The sequence below is a fragment of the Elephantulus edwardii genome, unplaced genomic scaffold (genome assembly GCF_000299155.1).
Source record: "Elephantulus edwardii isolate Elephantulus edwardi_28Jun2011 unplaced genomic scaffold, EleEdw1.0 scaffold00171, whole genome shotgun sequence".
NCBI lineage: Eukaryota > Metazoa > Chordata > Mammalia > Macroscelidea > Macroscelididae > Elephantulus > Elephantulus edwardii.
The window spans coordinates 1,560,934-1,585,582 of record NW_006399921.1 but is presented as its reverse complement, the minus strand read 5'-3'; the positions used below and the strand labels follow the sequence as shown (position 1 = coordinate 1,585,582).

The window sequence follows — 24,649 nt, the reverse complement described above, 5'->3', positions numbered from 1 at the left end:
GACTTAGATCACACTGCTTGATCATTGATATCACATGCTAGCAAAATACTGCTGAAGATCATTCAAAAATGGCTGGAACAATACATAGATAGGGAATTTCCAGAAGTTCAAGTGGGATTTAGAAGAGGCTTTGGCACTAGGGATATCCTTGCTGATGTCAGATGGATCCTAGCTGAAAGTAAGGAATACCAGAAGAATGTCTGTTTGTGCTTTATTGACTATTCAAAGGCATTTGACTGTATGAATCATGACAAGTTGTGGCTGACATTGAGAAGAATGGGAATCCCAGAGCACTTGATTGTGCTCATGAGGAACTTATATCTGGAGCAGGAGGCTGTTGTGTGAGTGGAGCAGGGGAGCACTGCATGGTCTGGAATTGGGAAGGGAGTGCATCAGGGATGTATTCTATCTTGATAGCTGTTCAATCTATATGCTGAGCATTTATCCAAGAAGCTGGACTCTGTGAAGAGGAGTGTGGCATCAGGATTGGAGAGACTCATCAGTAGCCTGCATTATGCAGATGACACACCTTGCTTGTGGAAAGTGAGGAGGATTTGAAGCACTTGTTGCAGAAGATCAAGGAATACAGCCCTCAATATGGATTGTGTCTCAATATCAAGAAAACAAAGATTTTTACCACTGGGCCAATGGGCTATGTCATAATGGATGGAGATTGAAATTGTCAACAGCTTCATCTTGCTTGAATCCACAATTAACACCCTTGGTACAAGCAGTCAGGAAATAAGGAGATGCATTGCACTGGGAAAATCTGCAGTTAAGGACCTTTCCAAATTATTGAGGAGTAGTGATGTCAGTTTGAGGACTAAGGTGCGTCTGATTCAGGATATGGTCTTTCCTATTACTACCTATGCATCTGAGACTTTGACAATGAATAGGGATGTCAGAAAAAGAATTGATGCCTTTGAGCTGTGGTGTTGAAGAAGAGCACTGAACATTCCATGGGCAGCCAAGAAAACTAATAAATATGTCTTGGAGAGGGTGCAGCTGGAGTGCTCTTTGGAAGCAAGAATGATGAGGCTAACAACATACTTCGCCTAACATACTTTGGACATATTGCTTGGAGAAGGACAGGATGTTGAGAAGGGTGGAGAGTCAGCAAAGGAGAGGCAGACCCTCAACCAGGTGGATTGACCCAGTGACTGCTGCAATGGGCTCTTGTGTATCAGGAAATGTGAGGATGGCTCAGGACAGGACTGGTTTCAAATCTTTTGTTCATAGGGTCTCTATGAGTCATACTCAACTCAGTGGCACCTAACAATAACAACACTGCTTGTCTTCCAAGGCACCTCTGAGTTAGTTCAGACCACTACCCTGTTGTTTGTTGTTAGGTGCTGTCAAGTAAAAAAAAAAAACTCATAGCGGCTCTTTTAAGAACAGATCTGAACCTTGCCCTGTCCTCCATCTTCACCATCTCTGATATGCTTGAGCCCACTGTTGTCGTCGCTGTGTCAACTCATCTTGTGAAGGATCACCTTCTCTTTCTCTGACCTCTCCCCCTTCTCCACATGATGTGTTTCTTCCAAGGACTAAGCCCTTCTGACAACATGCCCAAAGTATGTCAGATGAAATTTCACTGTCCTTGCCTGTAAGGAGCAACCTGGTTTCACTTCCTTCAGGACAGACTTGTTTGTTCTTGTAGCTGTCCAGGAGACATTTAGTTCTCTTCTTCAAGACCACGATTCAAAGCCCAAGGACTCCTAGTTATTCAGAGTTATATAAATATAATTTGTATTTATTTCCTTTTTTTATTTTTTTTAGGTAATGTGGCCTACAGCCTGAAATATTCAGGCACTTCCTCCTAGCAAGAAAAAGATCCTTTGTTCCTTCTGAAATTTTTCAACATGAGTCACAGTAAAGTAACGCCTAAACTCTCTGTTCAGTCTCCGATCCTTCGCACCAAACGAAATATCCAGCCTACAGTTCAGCCTTCTAAGAAAGAAAGTGCACATCTGATTTCAAAGGACTCTTTGGAATCTGATTTGGAAGTTGTCCTTCGAGGGAGCAAATCAGAAGTTGAGGGCAGAACCCAGAACGACAATATGGAGGCTGACAGTTTAGAGGTGGATAGCCCTTCAGGGGAAACCCTGAGCGAGATGGAAGAGGAAGCCAGACACAAAGTGGCCCAGATGACCAGCACAGAAAAGCACCAGACCCAGGGCAGCAGCCCGAATAACAGGTAAAGGGTTGGTTTGCCTGAGGGAACAAAGACTTGTTGAATATACTGTTAAATAATTGCAGCAGCTTGTGAAAAGACAGCAAGGACAGGTTGGATAAAGAGAACCAGGTCTCCAGACAGCCAAGGACAACCTGGCACCACATTAATTTCTTTTGTATGGGGGGAAAATGCAGCAACAAAAGAATAGACAAAATGTGGTATGTGCATACAGTTCTATGCTGTTCAGTCGTAAAGGGAAATGAAGCTCTAATAGGACAGACCTGGGAAATACTGGCTGTGTGAAAGCAGCCTGTGACAGGATAAATGCTATATGATACCAGTTATAGCAAATAACTGTTACTGTGTGCTGTCAACTTGAATCTAACACATGATGATCCCATTCCATAGGACATGGCAGAACTGTGTTATGGTATCTTCTAAGCTATATTCTTTTTCTCCCATTTTTAAAATTGTGATTTGAGTGGAAGTTTACAAAGCCTATTGTGGATTCCACCCCCCCCCAGTCATTTATGCACATTTTGTTCCATAACGTCAGTTACAATCCACACAATGTCTGATCATCCATTCCATTCATATTGTCATTGCCTTCACCCATCTTAACAAGCATTTCCTATCTGTTAATTAAATTTCTACTTCCCCCTTCACTTCCTCTCCTGGTAACTATTCAAAGACAATTACCTCCATATATAAAATTTTCTCTAGCCTTTTAAACAGTGGATTTATATAATATTTGTTCTTTTGTGACTAATTTATTTCACTCAGCATAATAATCTCTAGATTAATCCATGTTGTGTAGTGTTTCACGAATTCTTCATTGCTTTCTGGTGTTGTGTAAGTACCCCAGTGTGTGTGTATGTGTGTGTGTGTACCATAGTTTCTCTAGTAAATTTTTTTGTAAGAACTTGGGTTGCTTCCATCCAAGCTATAAAGTAGATGAGAGTGGGTTATCAGATCATTTCTGATCCAGAGCAGCTGATGAATTTAAACCACTGACCTATCATTTAGCAACTAACCATTGCACCAGTCGAGCTCCTATTGCTACATTATTCACAATAGCAATGAGATGGTAGCAATCCACGTGCCCATCAACAAACGAATGGCTAGAAAAACTATGGTATATTCACAAAATGGAATACTATGCAGCACTGAAAAACAATGAACTTATTAAACATTATACAACCTGAGTGACCCTGGAGACTTTATGTGGAGTGAAATATCTCAGTCACAGAAGGAAAAATACTGCATAACAACACTGTTATAAAGCAGGACTGGTACGGAGGGCTAGGGGAAAGCTAGGAAAAGAGCAAATAGATCATAAACACTGTGTTGTAACAGAGGAAGGAAAGAACTGTTTAGAAGGAATATATGATTCTGGATTATATGTATGACAACTGTCCAGAATAAGAGATTGATTGCAAAATGGGGGGTGGGGTCTGGAGAGGGAGGAAATTGTACAACAATGAGTGGATGAAAATCCAACTTTTCTATAAATTTTGTTAAAATCACAATTTTAAAAATAGAGGGGGAAAGGGAGCTCTGGTGGCCTAGTGGCAAGAAGCTGCATTGCAGTCCCAGAGGTATGCAGTTTGAATCCACCAGATGCTCTGCTGGAGAAGGAGGGGCAGTCTCCTCCTATACCAGTCAGATACAATTTGACAGTACACACATACAAAATAATAAAATTTTTTAAAAAGAGGAAAAAATTCAAATATCTAAAATAAGCAAATATATAGAAACACAAGTTTCCTCGTGGTTACCAGGAATAAAAGGAAAGGGGAATGGACTCATACCCCAGAGGCACTAAGTTTCTATTAAGGGTGATAGAACAATTTAGAAATGGATGATCGCAAAATTTAGAAATGGGCTATGGTGATAGTTGATCACGTGATGAGTATAATTAATGTCATTTAGCTGTAGTTAATGTCATTAATAAATACTTCCCACAATAAGAAACAATATAAATACAAAGAAAAAGATGCAGGAGACAAAGATAGATATCCTTTTTTTCTGTTTATAGATTACATTTTCTTATTTATTTAAATGTAACAATACTAACAATTTCAATCAGAAATATGTGAGCATAATGTTCTCCTAGACAGCCATGTTTTTAAAAATTTCCCAACTGTTTTTGTGGAAGATAAATACGCTTAAGGGATTTTGCCTTTTCTTCTTATTTCCTGTACTTCAAGGTCCTCCATTATTATGATGCCATCATGGAGAAATCTCTGAAAGCTTGGTAAATAAAAGCACATGAGGAGCTCTTGTGGCTAACTCAAAGGTCAGTTCTTTGGCCACTTGTTCCACAAGAGACAAGACCTGGCTGTCTGCTCCCATGAAGGCAGCAGCCTAGGAAGTCCTGATGAGCAGTGCCACTCAACCCTCTGAAGTCACCGTGAGACAGAATTCCTTCAGTGGCACAAACAATCTTGAAGTGTTTCAGGGAAAGGCTCTCAAACCCTCACTCATTCTCATTGCCATTGACTCAGGACTGACTCACAGCTGATCCTCCAGAGGGTTTTCTGAACAAGTGAATCACACAGGAAAAGATTGCCCGTCTTCCCCCCAAGGAGCCACTGGTAACTTTGAACCATTAGAGAGGCATCACCTTTCGGTTAATGTACAACTCTCTGTGGACTATGCCACCAGGGCTCCCTACTCTAATGCTGTAATACATCAAAAGCATAGGACTTCGTGTCATGTGGTCTTGGTTTGGTCCCAGCACTGCCGTTTAATGTGTTATTTGAAAAAAAGTCATTTAATGCTTCTGCAGTTCAATTTGTCTCATCTGTGAAAGGATCTAGCCCTGACCACCTCATCTCATTGCTGTGAATATCAGTAAGGTGTGCACCAAGAATGGAGGGCAGAATCCTACTTACTCTATACCTTCTAAGGCATATATGATCATTTTAAGGTGAATCAAAGGAACAATGATTTCGTAAAATACGGTATAGCATGGGAGTCTAGAGAGAATGATGATGAATGAGCTAACTTAGTCTCATAAGGACAAATACTGCATAAAAACATTATTGTAAAAATTAAAGGATAACTAGTTAGATGTGTGTGAATAATCTAAAGGGGTAGAGGAGGGAGGGATAGCGATAGAAAAGGGGGAATGGTGGAGATCACTGGGATAGCAGTTTTTGGAAAGATTCAGTGGGGACTCCAAGAGATAGGGTGATAATAGGCACAGATCAATAGAGATTGATTGTATGAAGAATAGTGTATATGAATGATTGTATGAAACACAATGCAAATGAAAAATTGTATAAATCACAGTACACATGAAGGAAACACAATAAAAAAATTAATCAGCACTTCCATATTGATTAAGCAGTCCTACTTGAGTCCATGTTGGGCTCTTAACGGAAAGGCCAGCAGTTCAAATCCAGTAGTTGTTTTGTAGGAAAGAAATGAGCAGTCTTCCCCTGTAAAGATTTACAGCCTCAGGAACCCAGTGGGAAATTGTCCTGGACTAGACAGCAACACATTTGGAGGATTATTTTTATTTATTTTAATATTGTCCAGTCATATTCCAATAAAACTAGCTGCCATTAAGTTGACTGGGCTTATAGATCAGAGTGAAACTGAGGCCATAGGATTTCCAATAACTGATTTTTCGAAAGTAGATTGCCAGACCTTTCTTCTGACGTGCCTGTTGAGGGACACCAGTCAAAGCTCCAGTCTTTTGGTTTGCAGTTGAGCACATTAACCGTGTGTGCCATCCAGGGAGTCTGATTAATTAATATAGAGATGATAATGTATATTTATGGAGTTTTATCAGTATTTATAACTTTATCCTATGACCTATAAGAAACAGTATCAAACCTTCTTTTCATGGTTGGTGCAACCTCACATCGATGAGCTGCACCTCATTTGAATTATGAACAAGTTGTCATGCCCCTTTGGTGGGTCACAAGTACCTCACATCTGCATAATCCTAGCCATTCGCTCTGTGGGTATTAAAAAGATAGTGGGTCCTACTAACAATTCACTACACCGCAGAGGGCTTATTGGCAGGCCTAGGATGTGAGCAACGTTTTGAAGATAGGGTGTGGTTGAAAGAGTAAAATTCAGGTAGCACATTTGTGGCACATTAAAAAGCCCAGATTAATCACAGAGGGTTTGTTCTGAGTGTTGAGAAAGTTCATCAAGTCGGTCCTGATTATGTTGTTGTTTTGTGTAATGTCAAGTTGGAACCAACGCATAGTGGACCCTCCAGCAAGTTTTCAGAGGCTGTTAATTGCATAGGAGGAGAGTACCTGTCATTCTCCCTCAGAGCAGCTGGTGGATTTGCTTCATGTTTTGGGGTTAGCATCGCAACTCCTTACAATCAAGCCTCAGAGCTGCTGGCAACCTGCCTGAGTCCAAGCACACCACACATTGGATGAGGATACGGAGTCCCACAGGACCCAAATGACTTATCCCAAAGGTACGGTCATAGCGGAGGCTCATGTGGTAGCTACAGTTTGATCTCAGATCTAAGGTCTAGTGCTGAGAGGTAATTTGTCTTTTCTTCTTCCCATTCTTTCCCCCTCTGGTAATAATGAGAGGATCTCTAAAGTCCAGGATGCAGTCAGTGCAGTAGGTGCAGCCCTGTCATAGCACAAGGAGGTGGATGAGGGTCTTTTGATGGTTTCAGAAAGTCAGGCACACAGACAGGACAGAATGAGTCACAGAAGAAATTAGCAGTTCCTGGAGAGTACTGAGCAGAAGATTTCAAAGGGCAGCTTACATTTTTCAAGTTTTTACATATTTTTCATTGATACGTATGGCCTTAGAGCATTCACGTTTAACTACTGTATTAGTTACATGAAGGTTTAGTTCATCTGTTTTCCTATTGAAGAGCATTTAGGTTATTTCCACTGGGCATTGTTCCGAGCAACACTATGTACCCAAGAGCTCCTCTAGTGGCACAGTCTGTAGGGAGTTGCCCTGCTATCCCAAAGTTGGTGAGTGTCTAGGAGTTCGAATCCACTGGTGGTTTTGCTGGACAACTTCCTCCTGTGTAATCTTCAGCCTTGGAAACCTGCTGAAAGGTGAGCTCTGAGCCATTTGCAACTTGACAGTAATGGGTTTGAGTTTTCTTAGTTTTACTCTGTGACCCTGGGTACATGTGCAGGAGTTTCTTTAGGCATATAATCAGCCTGCATAACCACCTTATCTTTTAACTCTTGCCATCTCAATATCACAAAATGCTGTCCTTGTGTAAACTTACGTTCTTTTCCCCTGGTCACATTGGTATGTCTTTTCACATGTTTGTTAACTAGAGGAGATCACTTTAGACATTTGTTGTCATTAGTCACCATCAAGTTGAATCCACCTTGTGACGACACCGTGTGTTAGCAGAGTAGAGCTGATCGTACTGAACCCCACTTCTTTGGTGACTAGGTTTGGGTTTGGGTGTTTTGTTTGTCTGATTTTTAGCTGTCATAATCTTTACAAATATTTCAGACTTTTGGTTGGAAAAGTAAGTGACTGAAGGAAAAGCTTTATTAACAGTAATTCCAAAATGTAGCACACTCAAAAATAACATTTCGCTTTTTAGCCTTTTCTGAATTGCTTTATATGTTGTCACATTCAATCTACATAATGTTAAGAGTTAGATAGTATCATCACCATTTACTAAATCAGAAAACTGAAACCCCAAACAGGTTGTACCTGTTCTAAGGATAAAAGGCACCCCAAATTCAAACAAATAAGAAAGGTCTCTCTCTAGAAGTGACCCTTTTCTTAAGACATAACACAAAACAAGACAGAATTATTTCATTCCAGAGTAAGGGAAATAAGTATGGCACCAAAGGAGTTCCAACGAATTATGCCATGGCTTTCATTTATACAGTTCATATGTAGAGAGAAAGGTAATAATCTCCAGGCTGTGACCAGGGCAGTTACATACAGTCTGTCATAGTTACAAATGAGACTACAGAAGTGAACAAGAGATCTTCATTGTACCTAACTGTACTTCAGAGAGCCTTACCTATAGATCAGAAAGCTTTACAGGATGGATTCTGGGATCTTGGGTGGTCATGACCAGTAGGCCCTGAGTCACTGTCATCAGTACCCCAACTTTTAACTTGACCTAGACAGCATGCAGCTGTTTTTCACAAATTAAGGACATCCCCAAGCAAGTCCTGAGCACATCTGCACTAGTGGCCCAGTGGCCTAGTGGTAAGAAGCTGTGCTGCCGCCCCAGAGGCACAGAGTTCTAATCTACTATGTCCTCCAAGGAAGAATGATTGGCATTCTCCTCCCGTGCAATTTACTGCCTCTGAAAACCTGCTGGAGGGTCAACTATAGTTTGGTTCCAACTCACTGGCACAAAACCACAGTTACCTGCAAGCAAAATATTGCCAAAGATCATTCATCACCCACTGGAACATTACACTGACAGAGAACTGGCAGAGAAGTTCAAACTGGGTTTAGAAGAGGCCAAGGCACCAGGCATATCATTGTTCATGTTAGATGGATCCTAGCTGAAAGCAGAGAGTACCAGAAGAATGTCTATCTGTGGTTGGTTGGTTGGTTGGTTTTACTATGCAAATGCACTTAACTGTGTGGATCATAGTCAGGAGACTAGGAGACATATTGCTTTGGGCAAGTCCACTGTCAGGGACATCTCCAGAATATTGAAGATCAATAATGTCAGTTTGAGGACTAATGTGTACCTGACTTGGGTAATGGTCTTCTCAATCACCTGCTATGTAGTAGAGACAAAGTGGACAGTGAATACAAATGGCAGAAGAGGAATCGATGCCTTTGAGTTGTGGTCTTAGGGAATAGTATTGACTATCCCATGGACTGCCAAAAGAATGAACAGATATGTGTTGGAAAAGATGCCACTGGAATGCTTCTTGGAGGGAAGGATGGCAAAGCTTCATCTCTTATACTTTGTGCATATTGCTAGGAGAGGCTATTTCTTGGAAGAAGTTATCATGCTTGGAAGGGTGGAGAGTCAGCAAAAGAGAGGAAGACTCTCATCAAGGTGAATTGACATGGCGACCTCAGCAGTGGGCTCAAGTATATCAGAGATGGTGAGGATGGCACAGGACAGGGCAGGATTCAGATCTTTTGTTCGAAGAGTCACTAAGAATCATAGTCCACTCGACAGCAGCTACCAACAACACATTCACTTGATAGCTAACAACACCACCACGCTCAACCTGAAAGTGGCCTACTTTCAACTGCACTCTCCCTAAAGACAAAGCCACATAGCTGGTGTACTGGTCAGAAAGAACTCAGATGGCAACTGAACTTACATCAAGAATGGGAGTGGAATTAGGACTCAGCTACAGATTTAAGCCTTTTACAAATAAGTGCCTCAGAATGTATGTTCTAATACATATCTAGACCTCATGGTATGCCTATAACTGTCCAGTACCCACCAGATACCTCCAAAAATAAATTAAGACCATGTTCAAATTCAACTCTTTGTCCTCCCTCACCATAGCCTTTGGCAGCCTCACTAGTGAAAAGCCTCCTCCACCTGAACCAAAAATTAGGAACTAGTTATATCATTTAGGGGGTTCTTTAGCCTAGTGCTAAGGAGTTGCACTGACAAGGCATATGTTCAAACCCACTAGTTGCTCTGTGATAGAAAGATGGGCAATTTCATTTAACAACATATATCCTGCCTGTCTTTATATGTTTGTATTTATTCAATTTTTACTTATAGTGTATTCACAGTTTTTGTAATTAAAAATAAGTATGTGTGTGTGCGTGTTTGTACACATAAGGGAGCACCTAGGGAAGCCATGAAGGCATCATGGGTAAGGAGTTGGGCTGCCAACTCAAAGACTGATGGTTCAAATCCACCAGCTGCTCCAAGGGAAGAAGATGGGAAATTTCCTTTTGTACAATTCCGTTTCAGAAAACCTGCTGGAGGGTACACTATGAGTCAGTTCTGACTCGACAGCAGTGAGAGAGAGAGAAGAGAGAGAATAAGTATTTGAGTGTGTATGTTGTCAAAAAGGATCAACCTTTAGAAAAAGACATCATACTGAAGAAGGTAGAAAGTCAGAGAGAAAGAGCTTTAACAAGGTGGATTGACACAGCAGCTGTAGCAATGAGCTTAAGCAGATGAGAGATGGTGAGGGTGATGAAGCTCTGATTGACTATTCACAAGGTTGCTGTGAGTCTTAGACAACTCTACCAGCAACAACATGTAAATATTTGGATACACACACACACACACACACATATATATATATATTTGTATATATAAACTGAAAGATTGCTTATATATTTGTATATATAAACTGAAAGATTGCTATGATATGCTGACATATTAGATGTAAGGATAGAAAGAACAAAAATGTGCCAATGAAGAATTGAAGGGTTCTGGGTCAGAGCGGATGAGGATGGCACAGGATAGGCCTGCACTTCATAGGGTCGCCATGAGTCATACCTGATGGCACCTAACAACAACAATAATAGCAGGTAGCTTTGGTGACCTAGTGGTAAACTCGCTGAAATCTCAAAGCATGCATTTCAAATCTACCAGCTGCTCCATGGGAGGATGGTCAGTCTCCTCCTGTGTAATTAGCTGCTTATGAAAATCCACTGGAGGGTCAGCGATGGGCCAGTTCCAACTCAAAGGCACACAACAACAACAATAATAGCATTTATCAAGGGCTTATCATGAGCTCAGTATTGTGTTGAAAACTTTATCTGTATTATCTCATTTAATTCTCAGGGCAGCATGGATAAAGAGATACTAGAATCCTACTCCAAAAGTAGTAAAAATCAACTTTGAGGTATTATATATCTTTTTTTAAAAAATTATTTATTTTAATGAAAGTTTACAGAGACTTAGGATTTCCAGTCACTCATTGTTGCACTTTTCTGCCCCCTTCCCAAATCACTCTTCTCTTTGAAAAGAAAAAGAAAAACTTTTTCATCAGTATGCAATCCCTCCCCTAAAGTTCACCCCGCTATGCAGCCGTCACTCTGGACTTCTGTAATGACAAGAATACCCATTCATATATCCCCAGACATTCCTCTAGGTCATATAGCCCTGATGTACAAGTTGCCATACCGCTTTCACTTTCGGTTGCTGTGAGGCTGAACACCATGACACTGGTGTGTCAAATGCGTTAATGATTGGCTACCCAATGCGGACAGAGAGTGGGGTGGAGCTCCCCGATTAAAACAAGCTTGGAAAGAGGAGTGGCATCCACTTCTGTAATAGCTTGCCTCCGGAAACCCTATGAACCTGGAGAGAGGATGAAAGGCACCCAAGGGTTGAGGACTCTCCTTTATAGGGCCGCTATGAGTTGCCTGAGACTCGACGGCACTTAACAACAACAAATATTTAAAACAGATCTCTCCCTCATCTGTTTCAATGCAAAATTTATCATTCCTCTCCTCTTTTTCTGTTTTCCCTCAACCCTGATGTCAGTCCCATTTTACAACAGTGGCCCTATGCAATATATGTCCTTTTGTGACTGAGATCTATCACTCAGCATAATGTCCTTTAGGTCATCCATTTTGCATAATATTTCATGAGTTCCTTGTTTTTCAATGCAGAGTAGTATTCCATTGTGTGTATATACCAGAGCTTCTCTTTCCATTTGTTTGTTGATGGGCACTTGGGTTGTTTCCAGCTCTTTGCTATTGTGAACAAAACTGCAATAAACATGGGTGTGTATATATTTTCTTGGGTGATGGTTTCTTTGGGTTATATTCCCAGTAGTGGAAATGCTGGATCAAATGATATTTCTATTTGCAACTTTTTGAGCAAGTGCCACACTGCCTTCCACAGTGGTTGCACCATTTTACACTTCCACCAACAGTGAATAAGGGTTCCCGTTTCTCCATAACCTCGCCAGCATTTGATGCTTACTGTTCTGTTAAATTTTGCTATTCTGACTGGGGTGAGATGATATCTCAGAGTTGTTTTGATTTGCATCTCTCTTAGAGCTACGGATTTTGAACATTTCTTCATGTGTTTGTTAAGCCATCTGAATGTCTTCTTTGGTGAAGTGTCTGTTCATATCCTGTGCCCATTTTCCAATTGGATTGTTTACTTTTATCTTGTTGTGGTGCTCAAGTATTTTATAAATTCTATATATAAGTCCCTTGTCAGACATATCATTACCAAATATTAATGACAGCCTTTCTAACAAATGTTGCAGGCAAAAATGGAAAACTATCTGCAGGAAACTCAAGCAAGATCCACACCTCACTCCATACACAAAAACCAATTAAAAAAAAAACAAACCAATTCAAAGTGGATTATGGGCCTCGGACTAAAACCAAGGACTCTAAGCTTCATTAAAGAAAAGCTTGGAAGAACTCTAGAAATCTTAATCCACAACATATATAGTCTTTCAAGCATCCTGGAAAATTTACAACCAGGAGAGGATAAAAATAGATGAATGGGACCTTCTAAGACTTAAATCCCTGTGCACATCCAAAAACTTCTTCCACAGGATAAAAAGGGAAGCCACAGATTGGGAGATATTATATATCTTATAGTATTACATATGTGGGTAAAAATGCTATACCTATTATATCTAATGAATGGTGGTGCTGAAATGCAGGGGTTTTGGCTTCATGCACAAGTTGTTTTGTATCCCTGGTAATAAGTTCTTAAAGTTTATTTACAAAATGGGCACGATGGAAAGGAAAAATCTACAAATGGGTAGACATTCTTGGCTCTTTTAAGATGAAAAAATAAAACCAATGATCCATTGTTGTTGTAAGGTACCTTCAAGTTAACTATGGCAATCTCACTATCTCCCCCATGCTCAAGCCAATAGTCATTCTGTCAGTCCTTCTCATTGAGGGTCTTCCTCTTTCACGCTGACCCTCTACCTTTCCCAGCATAATGTCCTTCTCTAAGGACTGTTCCCTTCTGACTACATGCCCAAAGAATATGAGATGAAGCTTCAATGCCCTTGCCTCTAAAGGACACCCTGGTGGCACTTTCTCCAAGACAGACGTGTTTGATCTTTTAGCAGTCCGTAGGATATTCCGTACTCCTCGCTAACAATTCAAAGCCATCTTTTCTTCTGATCTCATCTTATCTAGTGTTAAGTTTTGCTTCTGGTCTAGGGTTCAGAGACCTGATTTTACCTTTTGCTCTTTGTTGTCTTTCTGTGTCACTGAGCTGAAACCAATTCATAACTGATCCTCCAGTGGGTTTTCAGAGGCAGTAAATCACATGGTAGGAGGCCACTCATCTTTCTTCCAATGAGCAAGGAGCAGTTGGTGGATTACAGTCATTCACCTCTGGGTTGGCAGCTCAACGCCCTACCTACCATCAGAGCTGCCCGAGTCAAGGTTAATCTAGCAACTGCTCAACATATTTCAAAATAAAGAATAATTTTTTTAAAATATTTTTGTGTGTGCACCGTCAAATCAGATCTGACTGGTACAGGAGGAGATTACCCCTCCAGCAGAGCATCTGGATTTGAACCTTACACCTCTGGGATTGCAGTGCAGTTTCCTGCCACCAGGCCACCAGAGCTCACCAAGAATAATTTTTTTAAATATCAAAATTATTAGATTCCTGGATTCAGTGAATGCTATTTTCCTTTCATTTAGATTTATTTGCCTTGAAGTGTTCAAAGATAGACTTTCATTTCCACACACACACACAAAAAACCCCAATTATCTCAGATTGTTAATATTCTGTTCAAATATGCTTTCATATCTTTCAGGTAAGTGGCATTCTGGGAACTGTAGTTCAAAAAACATTTCGTCAAAGCATTGCCTTAAGAGGAAAAGCTCTTTCTTCTTGCTTGATAAGCAATGATTTTAAAAGCTGCCTGACAAATCACTTGAGCCCTACTTTTGTGTTTTTATATTACTAGAACCTCCTCAAAGCAATTATTCCCTTGTATCTTGCTGTAGCCAAGCCACAGTTCAATGTATGTGATTAGAGAAAGCCTTTTACTTAATGGAAATTGGAGCAGCCTTGACCATAGTGAATGAATCAAGAGTGGAGAGAGAATTTTCATGTGATAATCCTTAAACCCCACTCCAGAACTAGCCTTATGACACTTGGCACTCGTGAAGAAAGAGATCAATGTAACTCCCAGAGCATTAGAAAATAACCTCTTCACTCCAGGCGTCCTTTGAAACCTGTATATTAAATTGAAAAATCAGAGAGCAGTGCTACAGTACATAGTGTGTGTGTTTAATGTGGTTTAGTTGACCAAAATACTTAAATATAATTGGCTCCCTCCCATTTGTAGAGTTACTTTTTTTCTGTAGATGACCTCATTTATCCATACAAGAGTCTCCTGCTGTTTTTATGTGCTGTTGAGTCTACTGTGACTTGTAGCAACCCTCTGGACAGCAGATCTGAACTATGTCCTATCCTATACCATACTCACCATCATCAGTATGCTGGAACCCTCTGTTAATAGTCACTATGTCAACTTATCTTGTTGAGGTTTTCCTCTCTCTCTCTCTCTCTGACCCTCTACATTTCCCAGCCTGGTGTCTCCAAGGTAGGCATTATTAACCCCATTTTGTAGGTAAAGAACAGAGGCTCAGAGACTTGTTAAAAGAAGTGTGTTTATTAAGTAGCAGAACCAGGATAGAACTGAATTCTTCCTCAACTCCATAAAGGGTCTAATTTTATTTTCTGGTAAACAGTAAACAAATAAGTTCAGAGTGAATAGTTATGTAAAAACTATAAACTGTAGTGAAGTAATAAAAAGTTTTAAAAGGCTGTGGTGTACTCAAAAGAAGTGGAAATTGATTTTCTTTCCCTTTGGGCAGCATGAACATAACCCCCTCCCCAAAACAAAACAAAACAAACAAAAACAAAACACCAAAACGCCAAACTCAGTGTAGGTAAGTTGATTCTAATTCACAGCCTTTCTGTAGTTCCCTATGTTTTCTGAGCACTTCTCTAGGAACTAGAAATATTCTTGTTCATTGGAAAATTGAGATCTGCTGATACTTTCCTCTCCTGGGAACAAAAACTTCCACAGAATTTCCCCTATTTTTTTTTTCTAATAAAGCACTTTGTACTAGAGAGGCAGGTAGTCACCATGAAACATAATTAGTAACAGAATATTCAGATTGTCTGAAAGTAAGAAAGGGTCTCCATAATAACAATCTGCGTTTTTAGCATACTGTGGTGGTAAATTTTTTCTCAGATGGCTTCATATTATTATTCCTAATATTCAGAACTATGCGAAGCATTGAATGGTAACTTTGAGGACCTAAAGAGCATTACTGAAGAATCTGAACTGAGAGGCTCAATAACAGCAAACTGAAGATTTACATTTTCCTCTCAAACTCCCTTGTCTGCTTGATTGAATACGCTGGAAATATGCAAGCTGAGACTAGACAACTATACCTCACAGGTGCTATAGAGAATTTTTTTTGTACCAGTTAGAACAGTGAAATAAGACTTTTGTGGCTAGCTCTTCTATTCTTGATATTCTGGAGGCTTCTAGACACCTACTCTAATTCCCGCTAATTTCTAGTGATAATCCTCCATGTTGATTTCTTATTGCCTTTATTAAGATGCTCAATTTCAAGAAATTGGTGGGCCAATATCTTCAAATATATGCTATTATATATTTTGTTCTACAGGTTTTATGTCTTGTTTGAGAGCTAATCACTCTTTACTTACTTATTTGTGATCCCCTGGAAATTGTGAGCCAACTTGCTCATTTGGGTCATTTGGGGTTTTTGATTCATTTACTCACAACCTATGCTTTGGTTCCACCCTGATGTCCTCCTCAGAGCAGGCATGGTGCCATCATAACAGATGAGCAGTCATAGAAGGAAGTGAAGAGTGTGTGTGGGCATGAATTGTGTCTATTACAGGCAGAGTCTCTGCCAGCAATGCTAACGTCCCAGTGACTCCTGAGTTGTATCGCCTAGAGACAGCCATGACTTCCTTTCCAGCCCATTTCAAAACTGGGGTGCGTTACTGTATTAAAATAGGTAAACAAGGAATTCAAAGCCTTACAAAATATTACTTAAATTTATATGACATACATCACTATGAATTTGTCAAGGGGATTGAGAAGATTATAATCAAGTTACTAAAAGGGACATAATTGAATATATGGTCTTTACTGTCTCCATTTATTTCCATGCCCTGATAAGTCTGAAACCACAGAAAACTTAAATGCCTACAATATTTAATGTACTGAATTTAAAACAAATTACCCCCTCAACATTTATACACACTGCAGATTTCAACAGGTAGCTCTGGTAGCCTAGTGCTAAGAACCTGCAATGCAATCCCAAAGGCATATGGTTTGAATCACCAGCTGCTCCACAGGAGAAGAATGGCTAGTCTCCTCTCAGATGATTTACTGCCTCTGAAAACCAACTGGACCAGAGGGTCAGCTGCGAGTCAGTTACTGACTTAAGAATACACAGCAACACTCTTAACAGGGAGTTCTGATGGTCTATGAGGAGAAGTGTGGCATCAGGATTGGTGGAAGATCTATTAACAATCTGTGTTATGCAGATGACACAACCCTGCTTGCTGAAACTGAGGAGAACCTCATGCACTTGCTGCAGAGGGTCAAGGACTGCAGCCTTCAGTATGGACTGAGGCTCAATGTCAAGAAGACAAAGATTCTCACCACTGGACCAATTGGTAGCATCAGGATAGATGGCGAAGAGATTGAGATTGTTCACAGCTTCAGTTTGCTCGGCTCCACAGTCAACACTCTTGGCACCAGCAGCCAGGAAATTGTATTGCTATGGGCAAGTATGCTGTTAGGGACCTCTTTAAAGTACTCAAGAGCAATGGTGTCTCTCTGGAGACTAAGGTGCGCCTGATACAGGCCATGGTCTTTGCAATCACTTATTATGCATCAGAGAGTTGGACATTGACTAGGGAGGATCGAAGGAGAATTCATTCCTTTGAGCTGTGGTGCTGGAGAAGAGTATTGAATGTACCCTGGACTGCCAAGAAAATAAACAGATTCATCCTAGAGAGGGTTAAACCAGGCTACTCCTTGGAGACAAGGATTCTGGGGCTTTGTCTGACATACTTTGGACATGTTGTAAGGAGAGACAGGTCTTTGGAGAGGGACATCATGCTGGGCAGAGTGGAGGGACAGCGCAGGAGGGGAAGACCCTCTATGAGGTGGATTGATTCAGTGACTGGGGTAATCGGGATGGGTGTGTCAGAGGCAATGCGATTGGCACAGGATAGAGCAGGGTTTAGGGCTGTTGTACATAGGGTCGCTATGAGTCGCAAACGACTGGACGGCACATAGCAGCAACAGCAACAACAACAGTGGTAAGAAGTTGCACTGCCATCCCAAAGGGACATGATTTGACTCCACTGGCTGCTTTGTGGGAGAAAGATGAGCAGTTTCCTCCCATGTGATTACTGCCCCTGAAAATGCACTGGATCAGTTTAAGTCCATTTTGATTAGATAGTATATAACAATTTTAACAGAAATGAGATACCAGAATTTTACACTGCAATTACAGTAATCCCTTGGTATCCATGGAACACTGGTTCCTGAGCATTCCCCCATCTCCTCCCCACTCAGATACCAAAATCTGAGGATTCTCAAGTATTTGCATATAACCAAGGCACATCCTCATATATACTTTAAATCACCTCTAGATTACTTATAATGCCTAATACAATATAAATGTTTTATAATTAGCACTTTATGGTCCCTCTCAGTCTTTGAGGGATTGCTTTGATAACTTAATTGGGTGGAGATTTTTTTTACTTGCCAATATATTTTATCAGTGGATGCAGAAACCACAGACCCAGAGGCTTTATTTTCTTTTACTTAGTAAAATTAAGAACATTAAATGACATGTTCTGCATCGCAGATAGCCCCCACGAAGCCATTTCTGTGTACTTGTGGGACCATTTTATTTCATACCTGCAAAGTGATTTTTTAATCTTTTGGATTTATTTCATTTTATTTATTTAAAAGCCATTGATGAGGAGATTAAGATGAACATGGAATTCTGAAATCCTTGGCAACAATTGCCACTTTTATGGTTCCTTAAGGCAACATTTGAAACTTTAAACTTAAACAAAAATTAAATTTGCTGTTCATATGCATAAAAGATTTAATGGCATATAAATTGGGAATAATTGTTCTGTTTAAAAGGATTAAATTAAACCTAAATCAATAATAACGTGCAGTTTCAATTTAACTGCCTACTTAAAAGAAAGTGGCAAATAAATAACAGCTAAATGATTAATAGCAATGCTTTTATTCACCTCCTCAACAGGCAAAATGGCCAGTTATTGAATATTTTATTGTCAGTGCAAAGGATGTTAATTGTACTAGAAACATGCTCTAATTTTAGTAATTTTTTGATTGAATGCTATGCTGAATATGAGGCTCTTCATTAAATGGAGATTTGATTTTATTTTGTTTGAAGTTACCAGAGTAAGTACTCAAATACAGTCCATTAAAGCCAGCAAATATCAGGGCATATGCATATGAGTCAGCCCCCTTCCTCTCTGCATCCATTTCTAACCTAGGCATTTAAAGAGGCGCTCCAGCATCTGTTGTCTGAACAGGAACAAAAGCGTTGTGTACGCATTGTCTGTGTAACCTTTCTCTCAAATGGGGAGGAAGAGGGGTGCGTGCTTTGTGTGCAGAGGACGACTGATGAAGGAGCACTTCACACTCATTTTGTTCCAATGTGGTGACCTGGGCCATGGAACACAATTGAGCTTCTTAGCACACAAGCTCAGCACAAAGGCCTCCTTTAGTATCATGTTCTATTTCAACCATTACATTTGTTTCTGCGAAGTATTACAGCTTTCTGTGTTTGTGATATTGCAAAGCATCACAGTCTTTTTGTTTCAACATATGGTTTCCATCCAGAAAGGGGAGAAAGGACTATTTTAAGGTAGTTTATGCTGCTCAGCAGGAGTAAAGGATGCAGTGCGATTGCAACTCTTGTCTGAACCCACTTTAAGATTCTAATCTGATGTATGCATGGGTGTTCTTTTCAAATGGTTGGTTCAAAAACCATCTTCTCATTCAGACTATTTCATTTTGTTGATTTGTTTCAAACCCTGACTATTTAGTAGGTTCTGCTGAAAACATCAGTCTTTTTCTGCCACATCTAATACTGCTTTTATCTCCAGTTAAGAATGGGACTTTTTTGGGGGGGAGGGGTGCTCAGTATTGAAGTTTTTTCAAAAGCCTGCAACAGTTTCATTCTCTCAATTTTATCTTCCTTATCATCTTTCAGCAGTTGTTCAAACATTTCATCATGTGAAAACACTGGCATTCCTTAATCCCATTTGCTAAATTACAATTTAAACAGATTCTCCACAGTGCCTAAATCTCTTCCTGGTCAGAAATTGGATTTTTAAAGTTGAGTATTAATTCTTTCAGGCCACCAGGGTACTATTTAGTACATCACGAGGCAACCTGTGCCCTGGAAATAATGAGCCCTGGGGAGAAACAAACCCCCAGAGAGCCATCATGGAGACGGAGGAGAGACAACAACAGTTTTACTCCATGAACTCAGAGTGTAACACACAGCAGGCCAAGAGCAGGGATGGAGCCCATTGGTCCATGCTTTTGTAGCCAGCACTCACTGAATCCTTCGTCTGTGCTGGGACATTTTACATGTTAGTTCATTTTGCTCTCTCAGCAACACTATATTGTTGTTGTCGTTAGGTGTCATAGAGTCAACTAAGATTCACAGTCATGCTATGAATAAGAGATCTGAGCCTTGCCCTATCCTGCACCATCCTTACAATTCCCAGTACGCTGAAGCCCATTGTCATAGTCACTGTGTCAATCCATCTTGTTGAGGGTCTTCCTCTCTTTCTCTGGCCCTCCGCTTTCTGCAGATTTATGTCTTTTACCAACTACTGACCTCTCTTGACAGCATGCGTAAAGTATGTGAGACTCAGTTTCACTATCCTTACCTCTAAATAGCAGTCTGTTCTCACTTCCTCCAAGACAGACTTGTTTATTCTTTTGGCAGCCCATAGGATAGCCAGTATGCATCTCAAAAACCACAATTCAAAGGCAACACTAAGGTAGTTGTTGTTCTGGGACACCTATTATGCTATGCAACCCTATGAACAACAGCTCTGAACTTTGCCTTGTCCTGAGCCATCGTCACCATATCTGACACCTGGCCTCACTGCCGGACACTCTGTCAGTTCATCTCATTGAAAGTCTACCTCTCTTGCACTGACCCACCACCCTTCCAAGCAAGATGTCATTCTCCATTGACTGGCCTTTCCTAGTAACATGCCCTAAGTAAGTGACATGAAATTTGAAAATCCTGATCTCCAAGGAGCATCCTGGTTTTACTTTCTCCTGGACAGACCTGCTTGCTCTCTTGGCTGTCTATGAAGTAGGCATTCTTACTATTATTCTCATTTTACTTATGAGAAAACTGAGGTGCAGAGAAGTAGAATAACTCATCTACACACACAAGGGAGGTCTGGTGGCTTAGTGGTAAAGAGTTGTGCTGCTAACCCGAAGGCATGCAGTTTGAATCTACCAGCTGCTGCACAGGAGAAAGATGAGCAGTCTGCTCCCAGGTGATTTACTGCCTCTGAAAAGCTCCTGGAAGATCAGCTATGAGTTGTTGCTGACTCAACAATACTCACATAGTAAATGGGTACTAGAAATTGCCTACAGATAGTCCTATTCCGGGGCCCTTGTCCTGAGACACCCTGCTGCAGATGGGTTTGAGTCATGTGCCTTGTAGCTCATTACCGCTAGACCATTGGGGTAATAATAGACCTGCATGGTCTTCAAAATGATTTGCTAAACATCAGACATCTAGACAATGACTAAGGATGACAGAAGAAGAATCGATGCCTTTGAGTTGCAGTGAACTGCCACTTGAACCACCAAAACAAGCAAGTCTGTCCTGGAGAGGGTGAAAGCAGACTGCTCCTTGGAGACAATGATTTTGAAATTCCATCTCACATACTTTGGGCATGTGTCCAGAAGGAAACCAGTCCTTGGAGAAGAGTCTCATGCTTGGAAGGGTGGAGGGGCAGTGCAGGAGAGGAAGACCTTGAGTGAGATGCATTGATACAGTAACTGGGTAATCGTATAGGTGTGTCAGAGTCAGTGAGACTGGCTCAGGACATGGCAGGCTTCAGAGCTATTGGACATAGGCTCCCTATGAGTCATAGGCAACTGGATGGCACATAACAACAATAAAAATAATAGGGAAGAAGCTCTGTTGGCCTGCTGATAAGAATCACAAAGACTCATAGTTCAAATCCACTGGTTATTCTACAGGAGAAGAGTGGGAAAGCACAATATTATCTATCACTTCCTTTTTATATATTATTCCTTCTACCTGGTTCACATTTTCTGCCCTTCTTTACCTCAGGTCTCCACTAAGCCATCATTTCTCCAGAAGGTGTTCCCATCCTCCCAGGGTTATATGTTCCTGCTTGAGTACTGGTGACAGAGGATTCCTCACTTCTTCCTGTGAATTGCTCATTTCATTGTCTAGATTCTCCAGTAGACTGGGTCTGTCTATGAGAGTTTTTTATCACGTGGTTTAGTAAGTGCTCAATAAAAACTGTTGAATCAATGAATGAACAAATTAATAAAGAAGATTAAATTCTCTCAAGTAATAAGTAAGCAAATAGATGAAGAAAGTTATTCCTTTTTATTTTCAGTATATTGTAGATATAGTGACATTGTGTTTTCTTTCAAGATTTTGCCCATAGAATCCTTCAGTGTTGAACTTAAGGCTTGAATTTGTTCTTCAGTTCTTTCAGCTTGAGAGATACTGAGTATGGTTTTCCCCATTTTGTTTTCTAACTCCATCTCCTTGCACATTTCATTATAATACTTTACTTTGTCTTCTCAGACTTTTCCGTTTTTTTGCTCAGCTTTCTTATTTCAGCATTCCTTCCCCTGTGTTTTGGCTTCCTTTCAGTGCAGTGCAAGCTTCAGAGCTCTTCGGACATCATCATCCATTTTAATATTACCCCCCCATCTTTGTTATGACCTTTTGCTTTCTTCATGGTTAATGTCTTTGATGTCACTGGTCTGGTCTGGAGTTTGGTCTTAGTGTTAAAAGTGTCAAATTTATTCTTAAGATAGCCTTTAAATTCAGTTGGCATACATTCAGTGTCATATTTTGGTTCTCATAGATTTGTTTTCATTTTTTTCAGCTTCAGTTTGAACTGAAGTTGTTAATTATTTCATTTTATTTAACCCACAAATAACACACATGATAGTCAAGAAATCCAAAACATATTGCCTTTGGTATGGATTGCATCTCAATGTCAAGAAAACAAAGATTCTTACCACTAGACCAATAGGCAACATCATGATGGGTGGAGAGAAGATTGAAACTGTCAACAGCTTTATCTTGCTTGGATCCATAATTAACACCTTTGGTACCAGTAGCCAGGAATTAAAGAGACACATTGTACTGACAAAAATCTGCATTTAGGGACCTCTCCAAATTATTGAGGAGTAATGAAGTCGGTTTGAGGACTAAGATGTGTCTGATTCAGTCCATAGTCTTTCTGATCACTTGCTTTGCATCTGAGAGCTGGACAATGAATAAAGATGACAAAAAAATTGATCCCTTTGAACTGTGGTGTTTGGAGAAGAGCACTGAACATCCCATGGATGGTCAGGAGAACAGATATGTCTTGGAGAGGGTACAGCCGGAGTTCTCTTTGGAGACAAGAATGATGAGTCATTGCCTCATATACGTTGGGCATGTTACTAGGAGGGGCTATTCCTTGAGAGGGACATGATACTGAAAAGGGTGGAGGGTTGGCAAAGAAGAAGAAGGCCATCAACCAGGTGGATTTACACAGTAACTGCCACAGTGAGCTCTTGTCTGTCAAGAAGTGTATAGATAGCACAGGATAGTACAGGGTTCAGATCTTTTGTTCATAGATTCACTATGAGTCAGACTCAGTGACACCTACAAACAACAACAATTGCGATGAAGGAAGCTGCAATCAAAGACTTCTCCAAAGTTTTAAAGTGCAAGAATGACAGTTTAAAGATTAAGGGACACCTTTTTTTGTGAAGTGTCTGTTCATATCCTGTGCCCATCTTTCACTTATGTTGTTTATATTATTGTGATGCTCGAGTATTCGACAAATTCTAAATATAAGTCCCTTGTCTGACATATCATTACCCAATATTTTTTCCCAACTATAGCTTACCCTGTTGGAGAAGTTTTTGGATGTGCATAGGGATTTGAATCTTAGAAGGGCCCATTCATCTGTTTTATCCTCTCCTGGTTGTAGATTTTCCAGGATGCTTGGAAGACTGTTTATGTTGTGGATTAGGACTTCTAGAGTTCTTCCAAGTTTTTCCTTAATGAAGTTTATAGTCCTTGGTTTTAGTCTTAGATCCACTTTGAATTGGGTTTTGTATATAGAGTGAGGTGTGGATCTTGCTTGAGTTTTCTGAAGATAGTTTTCCAATTTTGCCAGTACCATTTGTTAAAAAGGCTGTCATTTTCCCATGTAACAATCAGATGGCCAACACTGAAGAAATGTTCAAAATCTCTAGCTCTAAGAGAGATGCAAATAAAAAGAAAACCTATGAGATATCATCTCACCCTAGTCAGAATAGCAAACTTTAACAATAAACATCAAATGTCAGTGAGGTGGAGAAACTGGTAAAATGGTAAATGGTGCAACCACTATGGAAGGCTGTATGGCACTTTCTCAAAAAGTTGCAAGTAGAAATACCATTTGACCCAGCATTTCCACTACTAGGAAATACTCTAAAATACCATTACTGCCACCCAATCAGATATATGCACACCCATGTTTATTGCAGCTTTGTTCGCAATAGCAAAGAGTTGGAAGCAACCCAAGTGCCCATCAACAAATGAAAGGAAAGAGAAGATCTGGTATTTTCACACAATGGAATACTATGTTGCATTGAAAAACAAAGAACTCATGAAATATTATACAAAATGGGTGACCCTGGAGGACACTATGCTGAGTGAAATGTCTCAGTCACAAAAGGACAAATGTTGCATAGGGCCACTGTTGTAAAACAGAACTGACATCAGGTTTGAGGGAGGACTGAGAAAGGGGATAAGTAATGTATACTGCATTGAAACAGATGAGGGAGAGGACTGTTTAAAAGGGATATATGATTAGGTGTTATTGCCATGACAGGAGTCCAGAATAACAGCTGCACAAGTGGAGTGGAGTGGACTGGAGGGAGGGATTGTATAACAGTGAAAGAATTTTTCTTTTACTTTTCAAAGAGAAGAGCGAATTGGGGGGAGGAGGTGGGCAGGGAGAAAAGTACAACAAACAATGACTAGAAACCCTAAGTTTCTGTAAACTTTCATTAAAATGAATAAAAAAAATTTAAAAAATATTAAGGTACACCTGATCAAAGCAACGGTATTTTCAATTGTTTCTTATGCATCTGAAAGTTGAACAATGAATAAGGATGACAGGAGAATTGATGCCTTTGAATTATGGTGTTGGTGAAGAGTATTGAATATCTTATGAACTGCCAAAGAATAAACAAATCT

The 24,649-nt window shown here is 40.2% G+C and overlaps 1 protein-coding gene across 1 annotated transcript in view; it reads left to right on the top strand.

Moving 5' to 3' along the window:
• The first annotated feature begins 1,862 nt into the window (after positions 1 to 1,862).
• The window catches only part of LOC102859483 (chromosome unknown open reading frame, human C11orf63), a 93,551-nt gene continuing 70,764 nt past the window's right edge, over positions 1,863 to 24,649 (top strand). The window contains exon 1 of the mRNA XM_006895605.1: positions 1,863 to 2,197. Within this exon, the coding sequence (XP_006895667.1) occupies positions 1,863 to 2,197 (335 nt within the window). The remainder of the gene's footprint in view (positions 2,198 to 24,649) is intronic.